Here is a 24,512-nt window from a genome sequence, read left to right as displayed (position 1 = left end):
CTATTCATTAAGAAACCTATGACTGAGAACAAACTACAGTGATTCAGAAGGTTCTACAGTGCAGTAAAACAGAATGGCAACTACTGAACCTGGAAACTGTAAAATGTAAACTGAGACTCAAGTCTACCATTGATTCACTTTATACATGGCCCTGCATGTCAAGGAGATACAACTGACACATTATAGAAAGATATAATGCATATTCGCTACAAACTTTGAAAGATAAAATAAATGAAAATCAAATTAATTTCAGGGTAAGTTCTTCCATTATTTACAATATATAAATGATGGCTGATACCTGAATCTTCCCCATCGTTTGTAACCCTGAACACTTTCCCTGTTGAGGGAAGAGTGCATTTTATGACATCTGATGACGATGATGTCACATTGCAAGGGAAGGACCCTAGAAAAAATAAAGACGTGGTAAAAAAAAGATTCTTAAGTATTTTTTGAGCTACAGGAGTAAAGTATATTGAATAAAAAGTGAAGGCCCTGCAAGAACTCCACGTTAGGCTTTTGGTACATTTTTCTGATAGGGATCATCTTTGAGTCCTGATTATTTTTAGAACAGAGGGCTTCCTCTTTTTAAGTGTTTTATACACATTAAATATACGATAATTACTTATTGAAGTCAAAAGCAGTTATTCAGTTTCCCTTGCCACCTTAACCAAACACACCAAGCCTTTTACATGCTAATAGACAGATGAAGCTTCCATGAGCGAGCATGTCTGTGGAATCACTCGGCACCTAGAGCACATCCTTGAAGCTGGGAAAAATGAACCGAGCCCCGTGAGGATGAGAGTCTTACCTAAGAGCACGGTGTTCTCGGAGGGTATTGTGCTGAACCCCAAACCCATTATGGTGATTTCCGTTCCCCCATATAAGGAACCACTCTGTGGGAACATGTTGTTCACTTCCAAAATATACTGTATAGAAGCATTTAACTTGTCTCTGCAAAAGAAAAATTATAATAGACATTTTAATGAGCTTTCCATAGGACCGTGTTGAAAACTTTTGCCATTATATAATTCAGTGAAGAGGATAAAGTGATTGAATATTTAATTAAATCATACTTTTTAAAACTGATAATTGTCATAAACCTCAATTTGATTGGATGGTATATAGACAATTGTTTCTCCCTAACTATGAAAAATAGACTTCTGAAAATTCCATGGTAGAATTCGAGGTAAAATATTTTAAAATATTGTGGGGAAAATACGGTTGTGAGAACTGAGGTCACCAGCAATACATAAAATCTTTTAAAATGTTTTATATATTCATTAAAGTAAAACACAAAGGCAGCACTATGTCTAAAAATAATAGCAATGAGCCCTGCCCAGCGTGGCTTAGTTTGTTGAGCATCGTTCCATAAAGTGAAAGGTTGCTGGTTCGAGTCCCCATCAGGGCACATGCCTGGATTGGGCCTGGTCCTCTATTGGGGCTCAAGTGAGAGGCAACTGATTGATGTTTCTCTCATACATTGATGTCTCTCTCCCTCCCTTTCCCTCTCTCTAAAAAATAAATAAATAAATTCTTTAAAAAAAGCATAGCATCGAAATTTCATATATTTTACATAAGTGATAAAAGTTCTGTGCAATTAATTTGAATTTTCCACTCTGTGTTCGTAGGAAAGTTGTCCTGATCTCTCTCCCCACTATTGCAATGAGAGGATTTTCAATTTATTTTGCTTTGTTACAAATAATGTGTCTACAATGTGTAAGAGGCCATCAGAACGTACAGTGCTTTTCTGATCTGACACAGTTCACTCCCACACCCTGGCTCTCACCATAACTTGCTTGAGTCTTTGTGTTAACTTTGTTTACTTCCACAGCATAATTAAATTGGCATTTCTTGAACTGCAACCCAGATTCCCAGCCAATACACTGTCAATTCTCTCATTAAATCATTAGGCCACATTCGATTCCCAGTCAGGGCACATGCCTGGGTTGCAGGCCAGTTCCCAGCAGGGGACTCAGGAGAAGCAACCATACATTGATATTTCTCTCCCTCTCTCCTTCCCTTCCTCTCTAAAGATAAATAAATATTTTTAAAAAATCATTAGGCCACAGCACAGGCCAACAGCTCTGCCCTCTGAATGGAAGAGGGGCGGTCACTCCAAGGTCTGTATCTACTGTTGCTCATCCGCCTGCACCTCCTGCAAGAAGTTGCTCCAGTCATTTCTCCTTCCACGCTGACATCAGCTTTACTCACTTTTTCTTAGCCCTTAAATTTCCATTCTCTCTTTCTTCTCTGTGTAATAAATCTGTAACTTCCTATGCCCTAACTAAAATTGTACCAGTTAAGAAGTAGCTTTTAGGGAAGAAAATACTAAACAATTACTTAGAGAAAAGGTAGAGTTGGAGAAGGAGCCTATCCATCCTCTCCTTCAGATGATCAGCTCCTGCCCATTTCTTGGCTTAAGTACCACCTTTTCAAAGAACTCTTCCCTTTTCCTCGGGAAAAATGAGCTCTCTCTATTATATATTCTTACTGCACTCGGTAGCTCTTATTCACGGCCTTTTTCACATGTATAGTTAAGTTACTGATAGAATCCTCTTTGTGAAATCTGCCTCCCCGATAGAACTGTGATGGGGGGCATGTCCCTCTTATTCTCCACTTTGAATACAGCATTGAGCAAGTGCCTGCCCCCTAGTAACTGTTTGATAAGTATTTTCAGAATGAATGAAACTCATGTGGCATATACTTAAAACTAGTTCTGCAGAGAATTTTATGATCTGACCTGAATGCTAATAGTCTCAAAACTATGAGTCATATTCACTTTACAAGATATTCTCAGAACCTTTTGCCAAAGGAGATGTAGAAAGGTAAAGAAAGAAACTAAATATTACAAGGTTGATGACTATTTCTTTCCTATCCTGCTATTAATTAGCTCCAGGTGTTCCACAATGCCATCAAGTTCATTGCCATACCTTGTTAATGCAAAACCCCAGTTTCTGACTTCTACACCAATAACATGTTTTCCAGGAGACAACTTGGGCAAAAGACATCTAATATCAGTGAAGTTCCAGTGAAGAACCTGGCAGGATTTTCCTCCAACATACACTTCCATGCTTTCTGTGAGTTCAGTTCCAAAGTTATAACCCTTAATTGTTAAATTAACTTCTCCTATTATTTAAAATGAAAAAAAAAGTTTCACAAAAAGGTTCAACTTATTATGTAGTGTGCAATTTGCATATTAAGTAAACCAACACATCTCTTTCATTGGATGTAGGAAATCCTAATGCTTTCAGAGGCAAAAGAAACATCAGTGAGAGAGCTAACAGCTGCCACGTGGAGATAACATTCATGTTTAGTTGTTTCACAAGGAAGAAGAAGATGGCAAAGTTATTTTTAGAAAACTTAATGTCTTCTTCCTATTGTGCATACTCAAAGTGAAATAATAAACAGACTAACCAATGGTTTCAAAAAACACTTCATGTCCGGTTTTGCTTTAAGAAACAAAACTACAGGAGAAACCGTTTCAAAAACCTTTCTGGAAATGGTTTATATACATCAAGTAACTGATCTTATTGAAGAATTTCTTACCTAATATTGTCCGTACTTTTGGACTAAAATCAGTTATAACTGGGGTTTGTAAACAATTGTAACTGTAGGTGTCTTTTGCTGTGGCTTGAACTCCGTTGGTAATAACTGAAATATCAACTGTACCCTCAGTTCTCTGAAATAAAAGGAGAAAAAATAAAACATTTAGAAAATGTTCAATGTTGACATAAAGCTATCCAATGGTTAACACCAAACAGAATTATTCAAAATAAACTGCTGAAAATGCTTTCTTTCAAAGTCATGCGCAAAATACACCCAGAGACTTGGAAATATAGAACAAACTGACAGTGACCCAAGAGGTGGGGGGATAATGGGGGAAAGAAGGGGAAGGAGCAAGCAAAGGAAGACAAATAGAGGACTTATGAGCATGGACAACGGGGAAGGGGACATTGGTTGTGGGAGGGGGAGACAGGGTAGGGGTGAGCAATGGGGAAAAAGGTGGGACAACTGTAACTGAACAACAATAAATTTTTTAAAAGTCATGCATAAAAGTCAGATTTTAGATCTTCAGAAAGTCCTATGTTCAAACGTAGGTTACATCTTTAAATTCTTTAGATAAAGTTATATGATATAGTGGTTTTGACCAATTTAACTGCATGTATCTCAGGGTTGTCAAACTCATTTTCACTGGGGGCCACACCAGTCTTGTGGTTGCCTTCAAAGGGCCAAAATAGTTTTAGGACTGGATAAATGTAACTACTCCTTAACTGTTAAGGAGCTGAGATTACATTTGGTCCTTTGAATGCAACTGCAAGGCTGATGTGGCCCCCAGTGAATATGAGTTTGACACCCTTGGTCTTTATTATTGAATTCTTGAAGGTGCAGCAATATAGCTGAATTGCTTTGGACAAGTGGTTCTCTCACTGATAAAACAAGATATAAAAAGTTTTGACATTTTCCACCTTAAAATAGACTCAAATATAATTTTTATTCCTCTTCACTGAGAAATCACACTATTATATCTTTAGCTAACCTACTTCCAGAGTCCAAGACTAACACTTGGACCCCTAAAAAATTGGTGCTTTTACTGATACAGCACATATACAATTCCCAACTAGAAAAAGCACTTTTTACATCTAGTATTTCTCAATGCACACCGATTGTTCAACTTAATGGCATAATTTGGACAAAGGAAGCTATAATTTACTTATCCTCCAGATTCTCTTCATGATCATTCAGTCCGATGTATAGTCAAATTTACTCTTCCTACAGATTCCAACTGCATAATCCCCACTTGAGTTTGCTACATTTGTAAAAATGTTAGTGGTAGGATTCATCATTCTTTTTCACATAAGCAAACTGGAATCTTTGTTTTCTTTTAACACTATTTTTACAATTAAAGAACAATAATTGGTTCTAAAATGGAATATTCAATTTTTTCAATAAATGGAAACTTTAACACATTTAAAATATATGTTCCTTTTTGAAAACTAAAAGTGTTTACATTTTCTTCCCTGAGTTCTTTAGTACTAAAGAGCTGTTTATTAGTACTAAATTTCTTTTTCATCCTTTGCTTTGCCTGGTCAACTGCCACACATGCTTCAAGCTCTGACAGGACATCAACGCTTTGTGTGAAACTCTTTCTGACACCCTCTTCCCATGTATTCAATCTTTGCTTTGTATCTACTCCTATCATTTCAAATAGAACACACTGTTTAATATTGGTTTGTGTCTGTTTTCCTTAATGATGTTCATCTTAAGTGTCTAGAAGATGGAATCATATTTTATAGGTGGATATTAACAGAAAGACATTGAAGAAATAATTGTTAATGAGCTTAATTGAAACTCTGCACTTCCTAGGTAAATATGGTAATTTATTTAACCCTCCACTGAGATATTCCCTTAATTCAGATTTCAGATAAATGAATAAAATGAGATGCCTTACTTTTGGGGTTCTGCAGGTTATCTTATTCAAATCCCCATCGATCACATTGCAGCTTTCATTTCCAACTAATACCTTTGAGTTTTTATCAAAGCCAAATCCAGAGAGAGTCAGGAGAGTGCCACCTGCATAAGGACAAAAACAGCCCAACAACAGCAGGTGAGTGGGGACAAAAAGAAACTTGGGCAATAATCTAACTCATCATTCAAAAATGGTCTAATCATCCAAAGCCTGAGCTTTGAAGCCTGAAACTGTACAGGAACAAGGCTGAGCAATTTCATGAAATAACAGATTTGCAACCAGTATGGCTTGGGGACGTTACCAGCAGCAACTGTCATTTCCCCTCGCACCTTCTTTATCCTAAAGAGAAAATACGCTGTTTCTAGTTGCTCAGCCATTCCATGGGTGGGGCGTGAGGATGAATGAAGACTCTTACCAAATCTCAAATTGTAATACCTTTAAGTAAAAGGAAAACTAAGAAAATAATCCCAACAAAATAGAAATAAAATAAAGTAAAAGAAAAATACAACACATGCCCGAAAGTTCAAGACCAGCAAAAGTACCCCAAACTGAGCATGGTGAAACAAACAAACAGCACAACACAAAGAAAATGAAACAAGAGGCAAAACGTGCTATTTTCTTCTCATTGTCTGCATCAGCCTTCCTGTCTCCGGTTTGTTCCCGGAACTCTTTCTGCGTCAAGTAGCTCTACTGAGACTGTGGTTACAAATGGGGCAGCTGGTAAGCAGAATAATAACTAATAAATCTTGTCTTGACATAACTGATGAGCTTGTTATTGAAACATGTAATAATTGATGATATTAATTCAATAACCTAAGATGTAAGTATAAGCAGTCACCCTGACTTGCATTTCATAAGGAAAAAAAAGGATTAGTCAGCCATTTAATCACTGTGACTTCCAAAGGGGAGGGTCCTTCGTTCTGCATGAGGGAGGCTTCCGTTTCTCTCCTTCACCTTTTTCTAGAAACAGTGCAGTGAAATGATGGACGTGTACTCAATGTTCTTTGTTTAGAACAATTAACTATTACCTGCTAGGCTTCCAGAACCAGGCCAGAAGTGTGAGATCCGACTCTGATAAACGAAGTGGAATTCCTCAGCCTCTCCATGCTGCGCTAGTCCGACCTCCCCTACGGACACAGCAACTGGGAAACGGCCAGCACTTCCATTCAGAATCCGGCACTTGATCTCATTTTCTTGTGATAAGAAAAAAGAAAAATGAGAAAGCCAATGTTTTTAGGAAATCAGCTTACCACAACTTTATATTTGGAAATATAAACATTGGCCTTCCTTTTATACCTCCAGTAAATGTAACTAAGAAAAACCACTCAATTATTAATGGAAGAAAAAATTTTTACAGCCTACCTGAAACCAGACACTCCTAGTAAAGAGTTAGATAAACAAATGATGAAACTAAAGTAAATAATTTGCTCCTGATTGCTACTGTGGTAAAGAAAAAAAAAGGAGGGAGGAGGATAATAATAAAAATAATCTCAATCTGTAAGATCATTTATATCAATAATTCTAAAAATGTTGGTCTAACATATTGTGTGTGTCCCAATGATGTGAAATAGGTTTGTAGTGTAAAAGGTGATAGACACTCAGTGAAGACACCTTCACTTCATTTGGACATTACGTGTGCACTTGTGATACAGGTGCAAAACAGACGGGTAGATGCAAAGCATGCATAGAAGGTCTAAATGAAAAACAAATGATATGGAAGATAGATTTGCTCATGTAGTTTCAACCCATTAAAATTAAGAAATACACCTAGGATTATGAAAGATCATTTTTAGAGAAATAAATAATTATGGCCCTCATTTTTTCAAGAGCAGAAAAGGTGAAAACTTTCAATTCCATGTTAGTGGACAGAGGTTTTGTTGGACTAGAAGTCAGGGGAGAGGGCCACGTCCCCTCGCTGCATGGTTAATGCGGCATTGTCAACACACTGGGGGCGGGGACCGTGGAACACCAGAGCAGCAATTCATTTGTGTCTGTGTCCCAGAGACACACCAAAGATGGGTAGATTTCATGTAATCACTTTATAAAAGAAAAACAGAAGGAAAATTAACTATCATGGGATGAAGATACTGTACAACAGTGAAAAGATTAGTTTGTGGTCACAACCAGATATTAAGAAGATAATATTACAACTGCCCTGGTTGCAGTTGAAGATAATATTACAACTGCCCTGGTTGCTGTGCCTCAGTGAATTGAGTGCCAGCCTGGGAATCAAAGGGTCACTGGTTCGATCCCCAGTCTAGGGCACATGCCTGGTTTGAGGGCCCACTACGGGATGTATGAGAGGCAACCACACACTGATGTTTCTCTCTCTTTCTTTCTCCCTTCCCTTCTGTCTAAAAGTAAACAAATAAAATCTTAGAAAGAAAAAAGATAAAACATTTTTTCAGTGCAGCTTGCCAAATTCATAACCCCACAGTTTACCCTATATGATAATAATGATTTTTGATTCTACTTTCTCTTAGAGAAGGACAATTAGGCTCAATAATAATAATTTTTAGAAGAACCCACCTTCCACAGAAAGAAGGGAGCAACCTATTGGTCCAACGGAGACTGAAACAGCCGAACTGGGAGAAAATCCAGAGCCTGATATGGTTAGAATTGTACTTTCTTCATAGGACCCTGAAAATGGTGTTTAAATAACAATGTTAAGATGACAAATGATAGAACCTGCTGTTATGAAGTTGGATATTTACCAGAGAAAAGTAAGCCTATCTTCTAAAAGATATGTAAGCCTATCTGCTTGTAAGCAAGCAGAGGGGGGAAATGACAAATTATTTAGCTATTATATTTTTTTCTATTGGAATTACCTACATGGCTTGCTATTTGGAATCTGTGTATTAATAGAAATTAGTGATCTGACTGAAAGTAGGAGATAAAATCAGGAAAGAAAAATTATTCTTATAATAAATAAATTGAACAAACATCTCTATGTGGTAACTTAGACAATTTCAGAGTTGCCATCATTCATACATGAGAAAAAGATAAGCTGTTAAGTGTTATGGACACTTCCCATTGGAAATACAACAGGATTCTTCTCTCCAGGGTGACACAGGTCCTCAAGTGCCTGGGCTATTATTGCCAGTTCACACTTGCTGTCCCAGCATCTTGTATTTAATGGTTTTCCAAGCAGCTCTTCAAAGTGTCCAGATTTGATCAATAAATGATATGGTCACCCTATTTATATAACATCACACACAACAAGGATCCCACAGGAAATAAACTCTAAAATTTTAGAAGAAAATAATCAAGTGACTTTAACGTAGAGATGAATTTCTTAAATATAATGCAAAAGCCATGGTAATCATGAAGTAAAAGACACATAATCTAGAATGAATCAATGATTTAAATGTTTCCATGAACAAGATACAGAAACAAAACGCAAGTGATGTACAGGAAGGAGACAGGCACACAGGATTGGTAAACACAGTATGGAGTACACAGCTACCAGTCAGTAGTAGACAAAACACCCTGATAAATAGATAAAAGGATTTTAGCAAGCAATTTGCAGAAGAAATCATCTCAATGTCCAAGGAACATTCAAGAAGTTGCTCATGCATACAACTAATTGGGGAACAAACATATTAAAATAATAACATCTTTTGCATGTCAGATTGACCCAAATTATTAGGAAGCTGATAATACCAAGTACTGACAATCATGTAGGAAATGTGGTACTTTCATACCTGCTGAAAGGACAGCCACTTTGGAGAGCCATTTGGTCATCTAATAAGCTGAGTACACATGCCTTCAATTATTATACAGCATGTGTGGATATGTCCCTTGTGGACATGCTCTAGCATGTAGGCAATGGGAGATGTGTACAGGTACAACAAAGCTCAAAACAGTCTTATATGTAAAAACAAGAAGTGTGGGCAAACTAAATGTCTATCAATAGAGAAACAAGTAGATTGGTATATTCATGATATACTTTAAAGCAATGAATTTGATATGCATAAAACCATATGCATATGCATAAATATTTCTCAAAATGAATGATAAAAGTAAGATGCAAATGATATTTACACTGCAATTTATCATTCACAACCATATAAACTAGTAAAAGTACTGTGTGCTATCTACAAAAGGCGTTAAAAATGACATGAAGGAATATGCACAAAATTAACTACGGTGATTTCCTCTGGGGAGGTTTACAGGTGACTAGGCCTAGCAATGGCATTTCAGGAGGATGCTTTAGCTGTTCCAGCAACATTTTATTTATTAATCCAGTGATTTAAAGTAAATATGACAAAATGTTAACAGCTGTTAAGTTTCGGTGAAGAAAGTATGGGTACTTTTTACAGCATTATTTCTATTTCTTTTTATTATTTTTAAATTCATCAAAATGTGGCAAAAGCAATTCATTCAGGTTATTCATTATTTTAAGTAAGAAGTAATTTTTTTCAGAAAGTACATGTAAGACTAGAAATTTATTACAAAATACAAAAATATATGCAAAAATTAAAGATATCAAAGAACTAGAAACAAATCAAAGTTAATCAAATCCTTAATTTTGAAAGTTTTGGCCCCATGTAACATGAACTAACCCAAAGTTAATACTGTTACTTTGGAAAAAAGTCTGAAGAACATACTCTTTCATCACAAATTTTAAATTTTATTTTCTGATCTACAATTACACTTCAATCATTTTAAGTCTGTCAAAAGGAGGATTGGATTAATAACAGAGGCAATGGTATGACCCCAAGTGCTATGGTCAGAGATAAAATTGGCAGTATTGGCCTTATACTAGAAGGCATGGGTTAAAAATGATTACACACATCTACCTTAAAATACTTGCAAACATCTTATGTAATTATCTTTTTAAAATATATTTTATTGATTATACCATTACAGTTGTTCTATTCCCCCCTTCATTCCCCTCCACCCGCACACTCCCTCCCCCCACCCGTCCCCCCTTTAGTTTATAACCACGTGTCTCAAGTTCTTTAGAATCTATATTTCCCCTACTATTCTTGCCCTCCCCCCTATCTATTTTCTACCTACTGTCTATGCTATTTTCTGTACCTTCTCCCCCCTTCTCCTCCTCCCACTCCCCTGTTGCGAACCCGCCATGTGTGCTTCATTTCTATGGTTCCACTCCTGATCTAGCTGTCTTCTTGGTTTGCTTTTGTTTTAGGTGTGGTTGTTAATAACTGTGAGTTTGTTGTCCTTTCACTGTTCATATTTTTCATCTTCTTTTTCTTAGATAAGTCCCTTTAACATTTCATATAATAAGGGCTTGGTGATGATGAACTCCTTGAATTTGATCTTATCTGAGAAGCAATTTATCTATCCTTCCATTCTAAATGAAAGCTTTGCTGGATAAAGCAATCTTGGCTGTAGGTCTTTGGATTTCATGACTTGGAATACTTCTTTCCAGCCCCTTCTTGCCTGTAAGGTCTCTTTTGAGAAATCCGCTGACAGTCTGATGGGAACTCCTTTTTATGCAATTATCTTTAGCTACAATTCCTTTGCTCTTGAAACCTTAGAAGTTTGGAAAGGTTATATTGCCTGTTCTCTAACAATCTGTTTTGTTCCCTTGCCCCCTTTCTTTGTTTTAATAGGGACCATAGGAAGAATGGGCTAATTTCTCAGGGTAGATTTGCCTACCTACTACCAAGACTGAATATGTGATTATAGTGTATGAACTTTTTTTCTGACTAAAAAAAAAGCCACTCCTTAGAATCCTTAGTCCTGATGTGTAATTTGATCCTTGGGAGTTCAGACACAAAACATAATTGTACTTTTTTAAGCAATCATATATCATGAAGACATGATATAATGCATCCCCCTAAACTGACTTCATGGAAATAATTTCTCTCTTATTCTCAAACCTAGGACCTAATTATTTTCTTTTACTAAATAGCAGCTTTCTCATTACTAGCCTTTTAGTACTAAATCTCCTAAAAGTGGTCTCATTTGATGAAAGATTTCAATCAATACTCTAGATAGTAGAGAAGAAGGAAAAGACTGGCAAATTCAACTCTAAAAGTTTTTGTTTCTCAAAAATATGTCCCTAATGATCTTTTCATAGCTTTCCAATTTGATACACTTTCCCCACTACATAGAACACTTCCCTTGTCTTAGCTGCTGACAGTAGCCTAGAAAAAATCATGATCAGAATTCATATTTTGCTAGTTGTCTTCTAAAGTTAAAAAGCAGAAGGTTACCTTGGGAAGGGTTTGTGGCCCAGATGACAGGGGTGGTCATGGGGTCCCATGTAAACCCACAGTCACCTGAGCATTTAGCAGGAATCCCGTTGACATAGACCTCAACCTTCAAATAAAAAAACACAGAGATGAAGAACGCAGGTAAAGGGATGGCATAGTGGAGAAGAATGTGCATAGAATTTAGAATGAATAATGTAATGGTGTTTGTTTCCTTGTGTGTTTATAACAATTAGTTTTTTTACTTGAACTTTTTCCACTTTGACACTTCATTCATTCATCCATCCACTCATTCAGCAGATGCGCCCACTCTGTATCAGGCACAGTTGTAAATGTTAGAACATGGGACTACGACACTGAACAAAACAGATGGCATCCTACTGTACCAAATTTATATCCCACAGGGGGTGAAAACGGTGGTTGCCCAGGACTGTAAACAGTAAGTATGAAGAGTAAGTGCGGATCATGCCCTGGGGTTGAGTGCTATGAAAGAAAACAAATCTTACTCTTGGGAAAGTCCCCCAAACTCTTTACACGCTACAAATTCCTCACCATTGAAGGGGTGACATTAAAATTACTTTGCAGAGCTTCTGTAAAGATTAAATGAAAGAATATATTTTCAAATCCTAACAGGCAGTGAGTAGTACAGATTAAAAATCAACTCATTTATCATAAGGAATATAATTCTCCCCCAAATCGTAACATAATGTTATTGAATTGATCAACTGTTGACACTAATAGTCACGTGAAAATGAAGGTGTCATCTCTCCTGTTTTAGCAGGTCTTTAATGTATCACGAACCAGTTAGACATTTAAAACGATGTTAAACATCATGCGGAAAGTTTCCAAAATACCTGTGGCTGCTGGCTGGGTGTACGAAGTAGGTCTCCGAGGACACGCTGCCTGAATAAGCCACCTTCCTTCGTCTTCCTGACTGTCACACTGGCCTTTTCTCCAGTAAGGTTGGAATCATCAATCTATTTTAAACAAAACTATTTTAACATAAAGCTATGATGACCATGCTAAGTTGTTTTTTAATTAAGTATGGTTGAGAGTGAATAAAAAATAGAGGATAAAAAGACATTCAAAACCATTTCAGTCACATTGACTGGAAAAGGAGCCTCTTCAAAAATAAGCATAATCTACCCTAGGAAAAAAATGCTAAGATCATTGCGTATATTGCACCAATTACAACTTGTATTACATAACTAGCATTAGTTTGAATTTTAGAATAAAATATGTCCAAGGAAGATACGTTTACTACATTTTATTTTCTCAGAATGTTCTACACTTTTTCTGAATATGACCCCTGTGACAAATAATTTTTAAATAATTAAAAACTCCAGTCCTTTTTCCACCTGAGAGTCAGCTTTTCTACTTTTAGCATTTTTTACTTCTGATTATCCTGGTTTTTTATCCACTCATGGAATCTTCTTCTCCACCAATAATAAAAATAAAACCAAATTAAAATGTGCAACTCGGCCATTCCAAAATCCCTCTACCAACACGGTAGCCTTGTGGTACACACAGGGGCTAGCAAACAGACAGGCCTCTCCCTTCGGCCCATGGGGAGCCCACAGGCTAGGGAGAAGAGCGATGAATAAGCAGCAGAGGCTGGTCGGGAGAGAGAAGGCTGCAGATGCACAGACGTCAGCAGAGACACCACAGGGAGACGAGTCATGACTGTGTCAGCTGCAGAATTTTCTAATTCTACTTCCAGGCCATGCCCGTGTGTTTTCTTAATTACCCCCCACATCCTTAGGGCATGCAGCGGGCCTGTGGACGGCACATGGTATTCTATGTTTACATGCCATTCTTTGATTGTTTCCTTTTCCTCTCCTTTTCCTTTTTTCCAAAATGGTTTCTTAAGTAGAGCTTTGTATTTTTATCACCTTACGTCACGGACGTAGGTGGGTCTACATTCAGGGTGGGTCATTTTCACGGCCACCCTTCCACCGACTGGGGTAATTAAGGTTTCCAGGTTTTCATTATTACAACTAATCCTGCAGCAACTAGCTTTGTGCCTGTATCATTTAATACTTTTATGCTTATTTCAGTGAAAAGAGTTAGGTATAGAAAAGAGTGCTGAATCACAGGTATCTATATTCTGATAACTCCTAAGCTATCCTTGGAAAAGGTCATACTAACTGACTTCCTTACCAACAGAGCACAAGAGAGACTGCTCCCTCACACCCTGGTTGCCATACGAACATCTTTTTAACATTTGACAACCGGAGCCCAGAGTCTCTTCTAGACTTCTCTCCTTCACTACTCAGCCTGCCGGACTCCCCTCTCCTGTCCTCTTCCATACTCTAACTAATCAAAGGTAATTAGATGGGAGCCTAAGGTGCAACTACCTTCTGAAGTTGAAAAAGTCATTCTTAAAGCCTTAAAATCATCCACTGCCCCAGAACACAGTTCTCATGGACGGTGGAAGAATTATAGACAGTGAGGCTGATCACGCCTGCTCCCACGGCCCTGAAAGTACCCCCAGATTTTGTTCTGAGACTGGCCCTGCCTACACTCCTCGGGCCCCCAGCAAAGGTCTTCCAATATATATTCCCAGAGTTGTCCCAGAGGGAAGAGGGAATAAAATGCCAGCATCTCTTCTGCATGACCGAGAGCATATGGTCAACTTAATTCAGACCAATCTTCTCCTCGTTTTCTTTTCCTTAATGTTTAGTCTACAGGTGGCACTTGGGGTGGGGGCGCTACGTTAAGGTGGGGAAAGGGAGAAAAAATGGAAACAGCTGTAACAGCATAAACAATAAAAATAAAATTGAAAAATATATATACAAAGTCTCTGATTCTTTTTAGACCGAGGAGGGGTGCAAATAAGCATGTATCCAGCAGAAGAAAACAGAAACCAAGCCCAGTAAGGGAACCTGCAGAAGATCCTGCTTCCCGTATCTGCTTCTCCACGTGATGGTCCACGAGTACCCAGCGCAGGTTCCCTCCCGTGTAACGGAGACTGGCCCCACTCCTTCCAGACTCTGGAGAGCAAACCGCAGATCTGCCGCTGACACCGCGGCGGGGAGGCCTGTGTACACAGATGGAGTCAGGGATTCACAAAACGATTTCATCCTTAAAATACATGCAGTGTGTGCTGTGAATGAGCGCTTGTAAACCAGCTGTCTTCCTTTAATACAGAATAGGTGAATTTGCCTCCTACTTATGTCGAGAATTTACATATTTCTTAGAAACAAAAATTACATGAGTAATGTGTTTCAGATTATAGCTTTGGCTCGAATACTTTTATTTGTAACATCAGTTAACTTTATAGGCAACCTATAGGCTATGAGTATGAAAGAGAAAAAAATGTTGAAAATATAACCTGGTATATTTGGTAAAGCAATGAATAAAATATGAAAATGTAATTTGTTCTAGATCATTTATCTTTACATTATTAAGTTATGCAAATTATATAGACAAATAATACTAGAAAGAAGTACAGCAAGATGTTTATTATGTTAGTCTAGATCAGGATTGTCCAATAGACACATATAAAAATGTTCTGGACTTTTTTTATATACCTTTGAGAATTTGCCCATAAGCCTGAATGTCAAAGCTGCCACTCAGGGGTGCAGACGCTGCTTGAATTCTTTGAATGCGGATTCTTGATTCCCCTGGCCAATTATTTCCTCTGTAAACAGACTCATCTTCTGTCTTGTTCATGATCATCTAATTTCCAAAATAAATATTGATAAAATAATTAAACATGACAACAGCTAAGAGGGTTTCTTTCACCATAGTAGGATTCTGGGACATGATGTAAATGAGCCTCATGTACTCAGGATTCTTTAGAACATCAAGGAGAATCACATAAATCAACACAGACCAAACCTATACAGCTGCAATAATGAAGCCAAAGTCACCTGTCATCTGTGCCGCAATTAGCTGGAACCACAGTAATTCCTCATTAATGCAGAATGTACCCTTCATCACTCAAGGAACAAATATATATCAAGCAGGCATTCTATTCAAGGTACAGTGCTAATCGTGGTGGGGAGGCAAAGAAACCTGAGATGCAGTCGCGGCTACCAAAAACCTAACAACCTTGCAGGGACAATATACATGGGGATTGGAAAATTAACTAACAATATGAGGAAGAGAGTGATCAGTACAATGAGTGGTCCAGACTCGGGAAATACTTGACGATGCCGAGAGCTAATCTCTTGACAAAAGAAACACGTGCTATAAAAATCCATAGATTGTAACTCCCATAGTGAAAATCATATTGCCCTGTTTCTGATTCCTCACAGTCATTTGTTAACTTTGTGGAATTTAAATGCCCCCAGAAATGAGTAAACATAAGTGTCAAAGAAATATGAGACAATGTTCGTAGCAACTTTATTCACAATAGCCCCAAACTGAAAATGATGCAAATGCTATCAATAGAGTGAATAAATTGTGGTATATTTACACCATGGAGCACTGTAAAACAATAAAAAAAAAAGGATCTACAGCTACATGCAATACATGCCTCTCACAATATCAAATATAATAAGCTAGATGTAAAAGGCGTTTTGCACATTGATATGATTAAGCAGAAGTCAAAATAGTGGCTCTCTAGGGGTGAAAAGTAAGTAATCTAATGACAAGGAGAAGGCACGAGGAAGACCCTTGGAGTTAATGACTTCGTTATATTGATCCCAGTCGTGGTCACAGGAGAGCATTTACTCTGTAAAATCCATGCAGCAAACTTCCGCAAGGTGGCAGGACATAAGATGGACACACAAAACCAGTCCCATTTCTCCGTACATATGACAAGCATGTGGAGACCAAACTTAACAACACTAGAGCATTTACAATTGCTTCAAAGAAAAATGAAATACTTTTGTATAAACCTAACAAAGCATGACCTGGATCTGACCTGAAAATTGCAAAATCATGATAAAAGTAATCAAAGAAGACCTAATAGGCTGATAAAAGAAAGACCTAAATACATGGAGAGACACATAGTGTTCATGGATTGGAAAACTCAACGTAATAAAGGCGTTAATTATCTCCATGATAGAGGTGTTAAATCTAGGTTTGATGCAATTCGTACTGACACATCAGCAAGAATTTTGTAGACATAAACAAGCTTGCTCCCAAATTTATATGAAATGACACAGGTCTTAGAATAGCGTGCAACAGTTTTTCATTAGAAGAATAGAGAGGAGTCACTGTTCCCCACATTAAGACACATATGAGGGGGTCCCCACAAAGATGCAAATATCTTCTGGAGGGTGGGCCTCTTCTAGTACAGGTGCCCTGCCCTAGGTGAATTCATCTGTATCAGTGTACCAGCTGGCATTGTTCTGAGAGGCTGACTTTGGCTTCGGTGAATTTTTTTATTTTTTTCAAGGTATTTGCCCATTTCACAGTGGGTAATTTATGAGTGCACCTGCCCACACTGCACTGAGTGTTCAACAGTTTTTGACCAAAAATGGCATGACTCCTGTGCCCCACCCCCATTCACCTGATCTCACCCCAAGCAACTATTTTTTGTGTGTCCCGGGGTAAAAAATGTCCTCAAAGGGAAATGTTTTACCAACAGAGATGTGGAAGAGAAAAAACGGCAGAAGCACAAAAAGGCATGAAAATCAAGGTTTCAAAATCTGTTTAGAACAGTGGGAAAAAGTGTATTACATCAAATGGAGAGTACTTTGAAGGTGACTAAAGTTTAAACATGTAAGAATAAATACACAGTTTTTATAAATAAATTCCAGGTTTTGAGGGGGTCTAACCCTGGATGACGACAGTTTCCTACTACGGTTTTCAAGAGATTCATGTCAGCGTTGGTGGAAGGATTGACACATGGAGCAACAGGACAGAATAGAGAAATCAGAAATATACCTACACAAATACACTCAGCTGATTTTTGACAAAAGTGAAAAAGTAATTAAATGGAGGAAGGTCAGTCTTTTCAATAAATGGTGCTGGAACCACGGGAACTGTAGGCAAATAGATTAATTTCCACCTAAAACTTCACATTTTATACAAATATTAACTCAAAGTGGGTCATGGCCTTAAATGCAAAATGCACAGCTATAAAACTTTCAGAAAGAAGCAGAAAAATATTGTGGACTTAGGGCTCAGCAAAGAAACAGAAAAACATTGTGGACTTAGGGCTCAGCTTAGCCTTAAAAGGAACATTCGTAAAATGGGAAAACTGATAAATTTGGATCTCATCAAAATTAGACTGTTGCTCTATGAAATGCTGTATTAAGGAGAAAGGCAAAGCACCGACTGGGAGAAGATATTTAGAGACTTACCTGGGGCCACATGCACTGACAGATGCAGTAAAATTGTATAGAACTACACAAATACACAAAGGACCTGCATCTAGAATATATAAAAAGCTTTAAAATCTCAAAAGAAGAGAATGATTCAATTAGAAAATGGGCAAAAAACCCCCACATTTCACAGAAGAGGGTATATGGATGTTCAACATCCTTAACCATTAGGGAATGCAAAGTAACTCCACAATGAGCTATCAGCAGATATCCTAACAGAATGGCTAAATTAAAAATAGTATTAATGCCAAATGCTGGCAAGTTTGTACAGAAATTGGATCATTCATGCACTGCTGGTGAATGTGTAAAATGGTATAGCGCACTTTGGAAAAGAATATGGTAGTTTCTCACAAAGCTATATATGTGCTAATTGCACTGTTGGGCAATTAACCTGGAAAAATGTAAATGCATGTTACACAAAAACCTACAGATGAACGTTCATCTTGGTTTTATTTGTAATAACCAGAAATGCAAAACCACTGGCGAGTTCTTCACCAAGTGGGCAGTTAAACACACTGTGGGCACCCATGTCATGAAACACACTGCCCAGCAACCAAAACGTCTGAGCTACTAGCAGCCACAGCGACTTGAAGAGTGTCAAGGGAATTGTGCCCAGTGAAACAGCCAGTCTCAAGGGGCACATACATGTATGGTTATATAACCTCTGATTCTATGTACATAACATTGTTGACAGGACAAAATTATAGGGGCGGGTTAGTGATGGTCGGATAGAAGGGAGTGAAGAAGGGAGGGAGGTGGCCATGACTATAAAAGGGTAGCAGGAGGAATCCTCTTGATGGAATCTCTCTGTGGTGGTCAGACGAATCTACACACGTGATAAAATTGTACAGAATTACACATACACACACAACTAAAGCAAGGAGAACTGAGCTTGTTTGGTAGATTGTATCAATGTCGGTTTTCCAGTTGTGCTATTGTGCTATTGTTATATAAGATGTTGCTGTTGGGGGGAAATGGAAACAGTTCTGTATTATTTCCTACAACTGCATATGAATCTCTAATGGCCTCAGGGTTACAGTTTTTAAAACAAGTCATGGGTATAGACATTTGTGTGTACATTACTGCAAGTATCTTTAATTTGAACTTTTAAAAAATTTATAAAAATATAAATACCATATTCTACAATTTAACCTTGGGTTAGCTAAAGCTAGAGAGGATATGATCACCAATTTTAATGAGACATTTTGAAAACAGGAAGACTATTGATACAGATGCTTTGCCAACACAAAGCCCTACATTACTTACTACATTTTGCTGTAGAGCTAAGAGAAAAAGACTGAGAAGTATTTACAAGACACTCATCTTGAAGATACTAAAATTAAAACATTGAGCCAGAACAGGATAAAGGCAATTTTTGTGAAATACTTGCCATTTTTTTGTATTTTTAATCACAAATTGTTTAGTTAGCAAAACATTCTTTATGAGACTCTACTACAATATCTAATCATTATTTAACCCTTAATATTGAGCTTATTATATTTGTTTTTGGTTTGTTTTAAGAAATTATATTGTCATATCTTTTTATAGGATATTAACTTAAAAAATTTCATCACATTGTAATATTTAATGCTTATTTTAAACAACCCAAGCTACAGTACCCAAGCTGTACAAAAAATTGTCAGATCCTTTTGGAATTGTCGAAAACTGTCTCATTCCTCCCTGTATCAGTTTTGACACCAGAAAAAGTTAAATGGTGTTTTTATAACAGGAACAATCGAAAAACACAAAGAACCTAAAATGTTCTTTCAATAAATAATTTTTGTTCAAATATCTTTATGGAATGAGCTCACATTTTTCTTTTTAATCAACAGAGAAGACTACTTAAATCTGACAGTGTCAAGAATATTTATCCTTGTTTTTCTCAAAAAATATTTTTAAAAGATTTTATTTACTTATTTTTAGAGAAAGGGGAAGGGAAGGAGAAAGAGAGGGAGAGAAACATCAATATGTGGTTGCCTCTTGCACGCCTTCTACTGGGGACCTGGCCTGCAACCCAGGCATGTGCCCTGACTGGGAATTGGACCAGCCACTCTGGTTCACAGGCCCGTGCTCAATCCACTGAGCTACACCGGCCAGGGCCCATAAAAATATTTTTGAAGATTTTTTTAATGTTTAAAGTGATTATTCATGCTCAACTTCAACAAGTCTTCATTTGCCTTGAGAATAATTGTGTCATCCTATTAAAAGATATTCAATATATATGTCACCTATTTGTAAAGATTAAAGAGAAAGTTTAGTAGATGAAAGCTAATGCTTCATAAATTAAAAGTAAATAGTAACTTGTAAAATTCCAGGCTTACCTGCCCAAAGCTCACAGCCATCAAGGGTATATTATAACTGCAATTATATGATGTCATGGTGACAGAATATTGGTTGGTCATACTTGATCCATTAATTTTGGTCTGATTCACCTGAAAGTGCTTTAAAAATATTCCTTTATTTGCTAATGCTGGGAGTCTTCTCTTTGGCATTTCTAAAGAACATAAAGTAAATGGAAAGTAAAACTGCATAAATTCTGCTGTTAAAAAAGAAAACCACTGTTAAGTGATATCCACATGGCATGCAATGCACTATTTAAAATCAAATTTTAGGAAGATGATCTTAAGGCAAATAGTTTGTGGTACTTGGCAAACTTTCACTTCTAGACTATAAAGCTTTAAGCTTGTTGACCTATGAGCCTCATCAGGTGAAACACACAAATAAAAAATTGTATAAATTGTTACTTAAAAGCCACCACACCCTGGGTTCCATGTAGCTGCCCATGGGCCGGTCATCTCTGCTTGTTCCAGGGGCCCTGCATGTGGCGCACACCAGGGCTCCTGCCGCAGAGCAGGGCCAGGGCTCTCCTGTTCGCTGTGCTTTGTTCGGGCCCAACCCAATGCCTGCCACTGGGTAGGTGCTGAATGAGTGCTCTTTGACAAGCTACATCTATCCCAGCATGAATCAGCTGTCTTACACGTGTGTTCCACCAGTTACAATGTAGATTCGATGATAGCGAATTCAAAAGGAGTGACTCTAAAGTAGCAACATTTAATTTTTTACCAGTCGGCTCATTGTCTTGCACTTGAAAAGCTCCGAAGAATGGGAATAGTGGCTTTTTAAGATGACTAGAATTAGGTTGATATTTTAAAATCACAGTTTAACTTTAATTATTTTATTACCATAGCTTATATATATAAATATATATAAAATATATGTACATATATACACATATATGTGCATGTATATCTGTGTATGCATATATGTATATGTATGTGTGTGAGAGTCTACTGAGATTATTGGAAAAACAATCCTAAGACTAGCAGAAATAAAGTTTTCATTTACCACACTATTAATTACTGTTAATCAAGTCCATGGACAGATTCAGCTCAATCTTACTAAATAGATGTTGATGCCAGTGTCCACATCAACAATGTCCATTGTAGCCTTTTAGAAACAGACCTCTCTATGTTGGTAGTTGTTTCTCAAAAATCAAACAGAGCAAAATGAAAATGATTGCCACAGTTTACGTATCTGTCAACAGAATCCAGGACTCTAAACCCAATTTTTGCTGTAATGACAGTTTACATTAAGGATGCACTTAGAGCAATCGCCTGGCCCTACTCCTTAGATAATGATTATATAATAGTACTAGGCAAAAAGAATAACTCATAACTGTAGTCTTCATGGTAAGAATTTACTATAAAATAGATTTCGGTGGTTTAAGCAGATGTGAAATGACGCCACCTACCGTCCCACCCCGAAGTTGTAGGGGTCTGTCCAAGGTACACCGCGTCCACATAGAAGGGCTCTGATTTTGATGCTCTCTGTAAACCAATCCTCTGAAGGGAAAAGTTAGTCCCAGTGTATTTGGTTTGTATGAGGTCCAGAAGGTCTATGCAAGTGTATGTCCAGCTGAAATAGGGTATATTAATTAGCTATATCGATCAGTTGAAACGTTTAATGCCAGCAAATGCACTGTGAAAAGCATTAAGAGCTTAAAGAGTAAGGTTTTTTTCCTCCCAAGAAAACCATCAAGCATACTTTACTAGCACAGAAAAGCAGCCCTGAGAAGGGACAGCAGATAACAGAAACTTACATTAGCAGTAAAAGATTTTATGTTGCATCCGAATATAGGTTATCTTTTATTTGCATTCTTGGCAGTAGCCACAGGAATATAAACTATTTTAGAACAACCAATAAGAAAACTAAGGAGCATACACCTTGATGTATAGCACATATGACCCAAAAGCGAAGTAAATTATTTTAGTAGAAAATGTCAGGGTTAGAGAAATAAACTCAGTCCATTACTAAGAAGCAAAACTGAATCTTGATATTACTGCCCCCAAAAACTCATTTGAGATGCATTGTCTCCTGTTCTAAGGGGCGGGAGGTACTGAGTTATTTATAGTACAGTACCTTTTAAGTGTGTAATTTAGATTCAGATTTTCCATGACACACTAACTGCACTAGAACCCCATAAATTACAATTAAGCAATTCTACTATGATAGTTCACAACAAAAAGAAATGCTGCCATCCAATTAACAAAGTAGAGTTTAACAATAATCTTTACATCTTTACAGCTAATGCTGCAGTTTTTGACTGTCTAGTTTGTTTAGGCATTTCTTATTCTCATTTCCTTCATGGTTTGCAAACTCATCAGTTATAGAAAATTATATGCAGTGCTACAGGGAGTTAACATGCCCTTTAAAATAATAAAAGTACTTAGGGACTCTCGGTAGAATCCCATTCATTATATGACACTTAAGTTTTAAAAACTACTACTTAGAAAATTTGGTATACTTAACAGTTTACCATTGTTTTGCCTTTTAAATGGTTACTGGAGATGATGACACTACCAGTCCTTATTTTCATGATCAATCAATTTATTTTTGGTACAACTGTTTCCGTTAGGAAGCTTATGTAGAGGGCACGGAAATGGCAGCTGGACCCATGGTGTGCATGATTTATCAAAAACAACAATGGCTTTGCTTTATCTTCATAGTCTACATACCCTAGTATAAGTTAAGTTATCCAATTCATAGGGTGACTTACTTGTTTCCATAAGCAAAAGTATATGTAAATTGTACATCAGTGCTTCGAGTAACTTTGCTTTTGTCGTGGTATTGAAATTTTAGACCGATATAATTTGCCAGGAATCCTTTGTAGGCTAAACATAACTACACAAAAAAAAAACATGAAAAAAATCAGCACCAATATTGTACCATTAAATTATTTTATAGCAATTCAAGTTCATTCATTCCAATCCAATAAACAACTATCTATCGAGCATTTTTCTAAACAAAATGTATCACAACACCCAGGAATAAAAAATTACTTTCAGTCAATTAGGTGCAGAAGAGTTGGAGGAGATTTTATAGAAGAGGAAGGAGAGTTGAAATGACCTTACAATGAATGATTAATTCTTTATTGTTCTTTTTAAGATACGGTCCCCTTAAAAAATGGAAATAATTCACTCCTCGTAGTTGCTAAGCTACCTAAGGATGAGGTCCATCTCTAACTGAACTCTTCAGGGAATGTAAAAGTCCATTACACATAGAGAGGGGAATGAGAGAAACAGGTGAACGCAGCTGAGTGTTTACAGATGAAGATATCTCTGTAAAATCATGATGAAATGCCAGTTTTAATGGTGTACAGTACCTCAAGAATACCAAATACATTTAGAACTTCCAACTTCAGAACATGTACTACAACTTGGGACTTTAAACAGGAGAAAGGGTAAATCTATGATTCTTAAATTCCTATCCTAAAATTGCCAACTCCCCTTCTCAGAATTTTTTTTTCACTTTTCCCTGAGATCACTCTATCCTGGCTATCTTTTTTTGTTTCTTCAAAGTTGATTAAGGCATATTGAACAAATAAGCATATTTAATTGTCTTGGTATTTAAAGTTGCATGCAAATAATTTTTTGAAGTTATGTGGAAAAGCAGAATACATGTGCATGGTACTGTGTATTATTTTAATTTCTTTTTCTGAGAATCAGCAGAAGAGAAAATCCCATGCACCCAGAAACTGAACCACAGGGCCTGTCCAATGTGACGTGATTTCACATGACAAGCACTTCTCCCTGTCTTAAAATTTCATGAGATTTTATTACCAAGGGATTTTACAAATTTAATTAGCATATCATTTTGTTGAGCTTACCTGATTATAAGGAAATAATAAAATGTCTCCATATGGTAGTCTGTTTGGTTTGACATCTGCTGAGTCAAAAAGAACAGCTGGGTTTTTCAGGGAATAACGACCACAGTAAGCATCAGTCTCAGCTGTCTTCTGCCCTCTATTAACATGTTCCTGCATAAACGGTAATATTTCAAGTGAAAACGTGATTTATTGTCCTGCTTTATTCCCCAACATCTCCATCCAAGCCCTCCAGGTTCCACTTCAGATCTCACTGCTTCCCAAACGGCTGTACCTTGAAATGCTTTCTCTCTCCTTTGAAAGTCTAAAGCTATCACTCTCTATCACTCATTTGGATCTGTAATCACATAATCCCTCGCCAATGTATTTCCAAAATCCTATCTTCCCCCATTATTATGCATTCCTTAATGACATTT

The 24,512-nt window shown here is 37.1% G+C and overlaps 1 protein-coding gene across 2 annotated transcripts in view; it reads right to left on the bottom strand.

Annotated features, from left to right (window-relative positions):
- The window catches only part of PKHD1L1 (PKHD1 like 1), a 142,280-nt gene that overhangs the window by 77,761 nt on the left and 40,007 nt on the right, over positions 1-24,512 (bottom strand). For both annotated transcript variants that reach the window (XM_037048406.1, XM_037048408.1), the window contains exons 20-34: positions 24,100-24,249; positions 22,990-23,114; positions 21,685-21,848; positions 20,255-20,427; positions 15,186-15,333; positions 14,538-14,692; positions 12,507-12,629; positions 11,656-11,761; positions 7,997-8,107; positions 6,496-6,660; positions 5,450-5,571; positions 3,547-3,679; positions 2,931-3,126; positions 809-951; positions 299-403 (exon numbers count right to left, since the gene is read on the bottom strand). In XM_037048406.1, the coding sequence (XP_036904301.1) occupies positions 299-403; positions 809-951; positions 2,931-3,126; positions 3,547-3,679; positions 5,450-5,571; positions 6,496-6,660; positions 7,997-8,107; positions 11,656-11,761; positions 12,507-12,629; positions 14,538-14,692; positions 15,186-15,333; positions 20,255-20,427; positions 21,685-21,848; positions 22,990-23,114; positions 24,100-24,249 (2,119 nt within the window). The remainder of the gene's footprint in view (positions 1-298; positions 404-808; positions 952-2,930; positions 3,127-3,546; positions 3,680-5,449; positions 5,572-6,495; positions 6,661-7,996; positions 8,108-11,655; positions 11,762-12,506; positions 12,630-14,537; positions 14,693-15,185; positions 15,334-20,254; positions 20,428-21,684; positions 21,849-22,989; positions 23,115-24,099; positions 24,250-24,512) is intronic.

This window comes from Sturnira hondurensis, unplaced genomic scaffold, assembly GCF_014824575.4.
Source record: "Sturnira hondurensis isolate 20B ecotype Veracruz unplaced genomic scaffold, ASM1482457v3 Scaffold0006413, whole genome shotgun sequence".
Taxonomy (NCBI): domain Eukaryota; kingdom Metazoa; phylum Chordata; class Mammalia; order Chiroptera; family Phyllostomidae; genus Sturnira; species Sturnira hondurensis.
The sequence above is the reverse complement of the archived record's forward strand: the minus strand, read 5'-3'. Positions and strand labels throughout refer to the sequence as shown.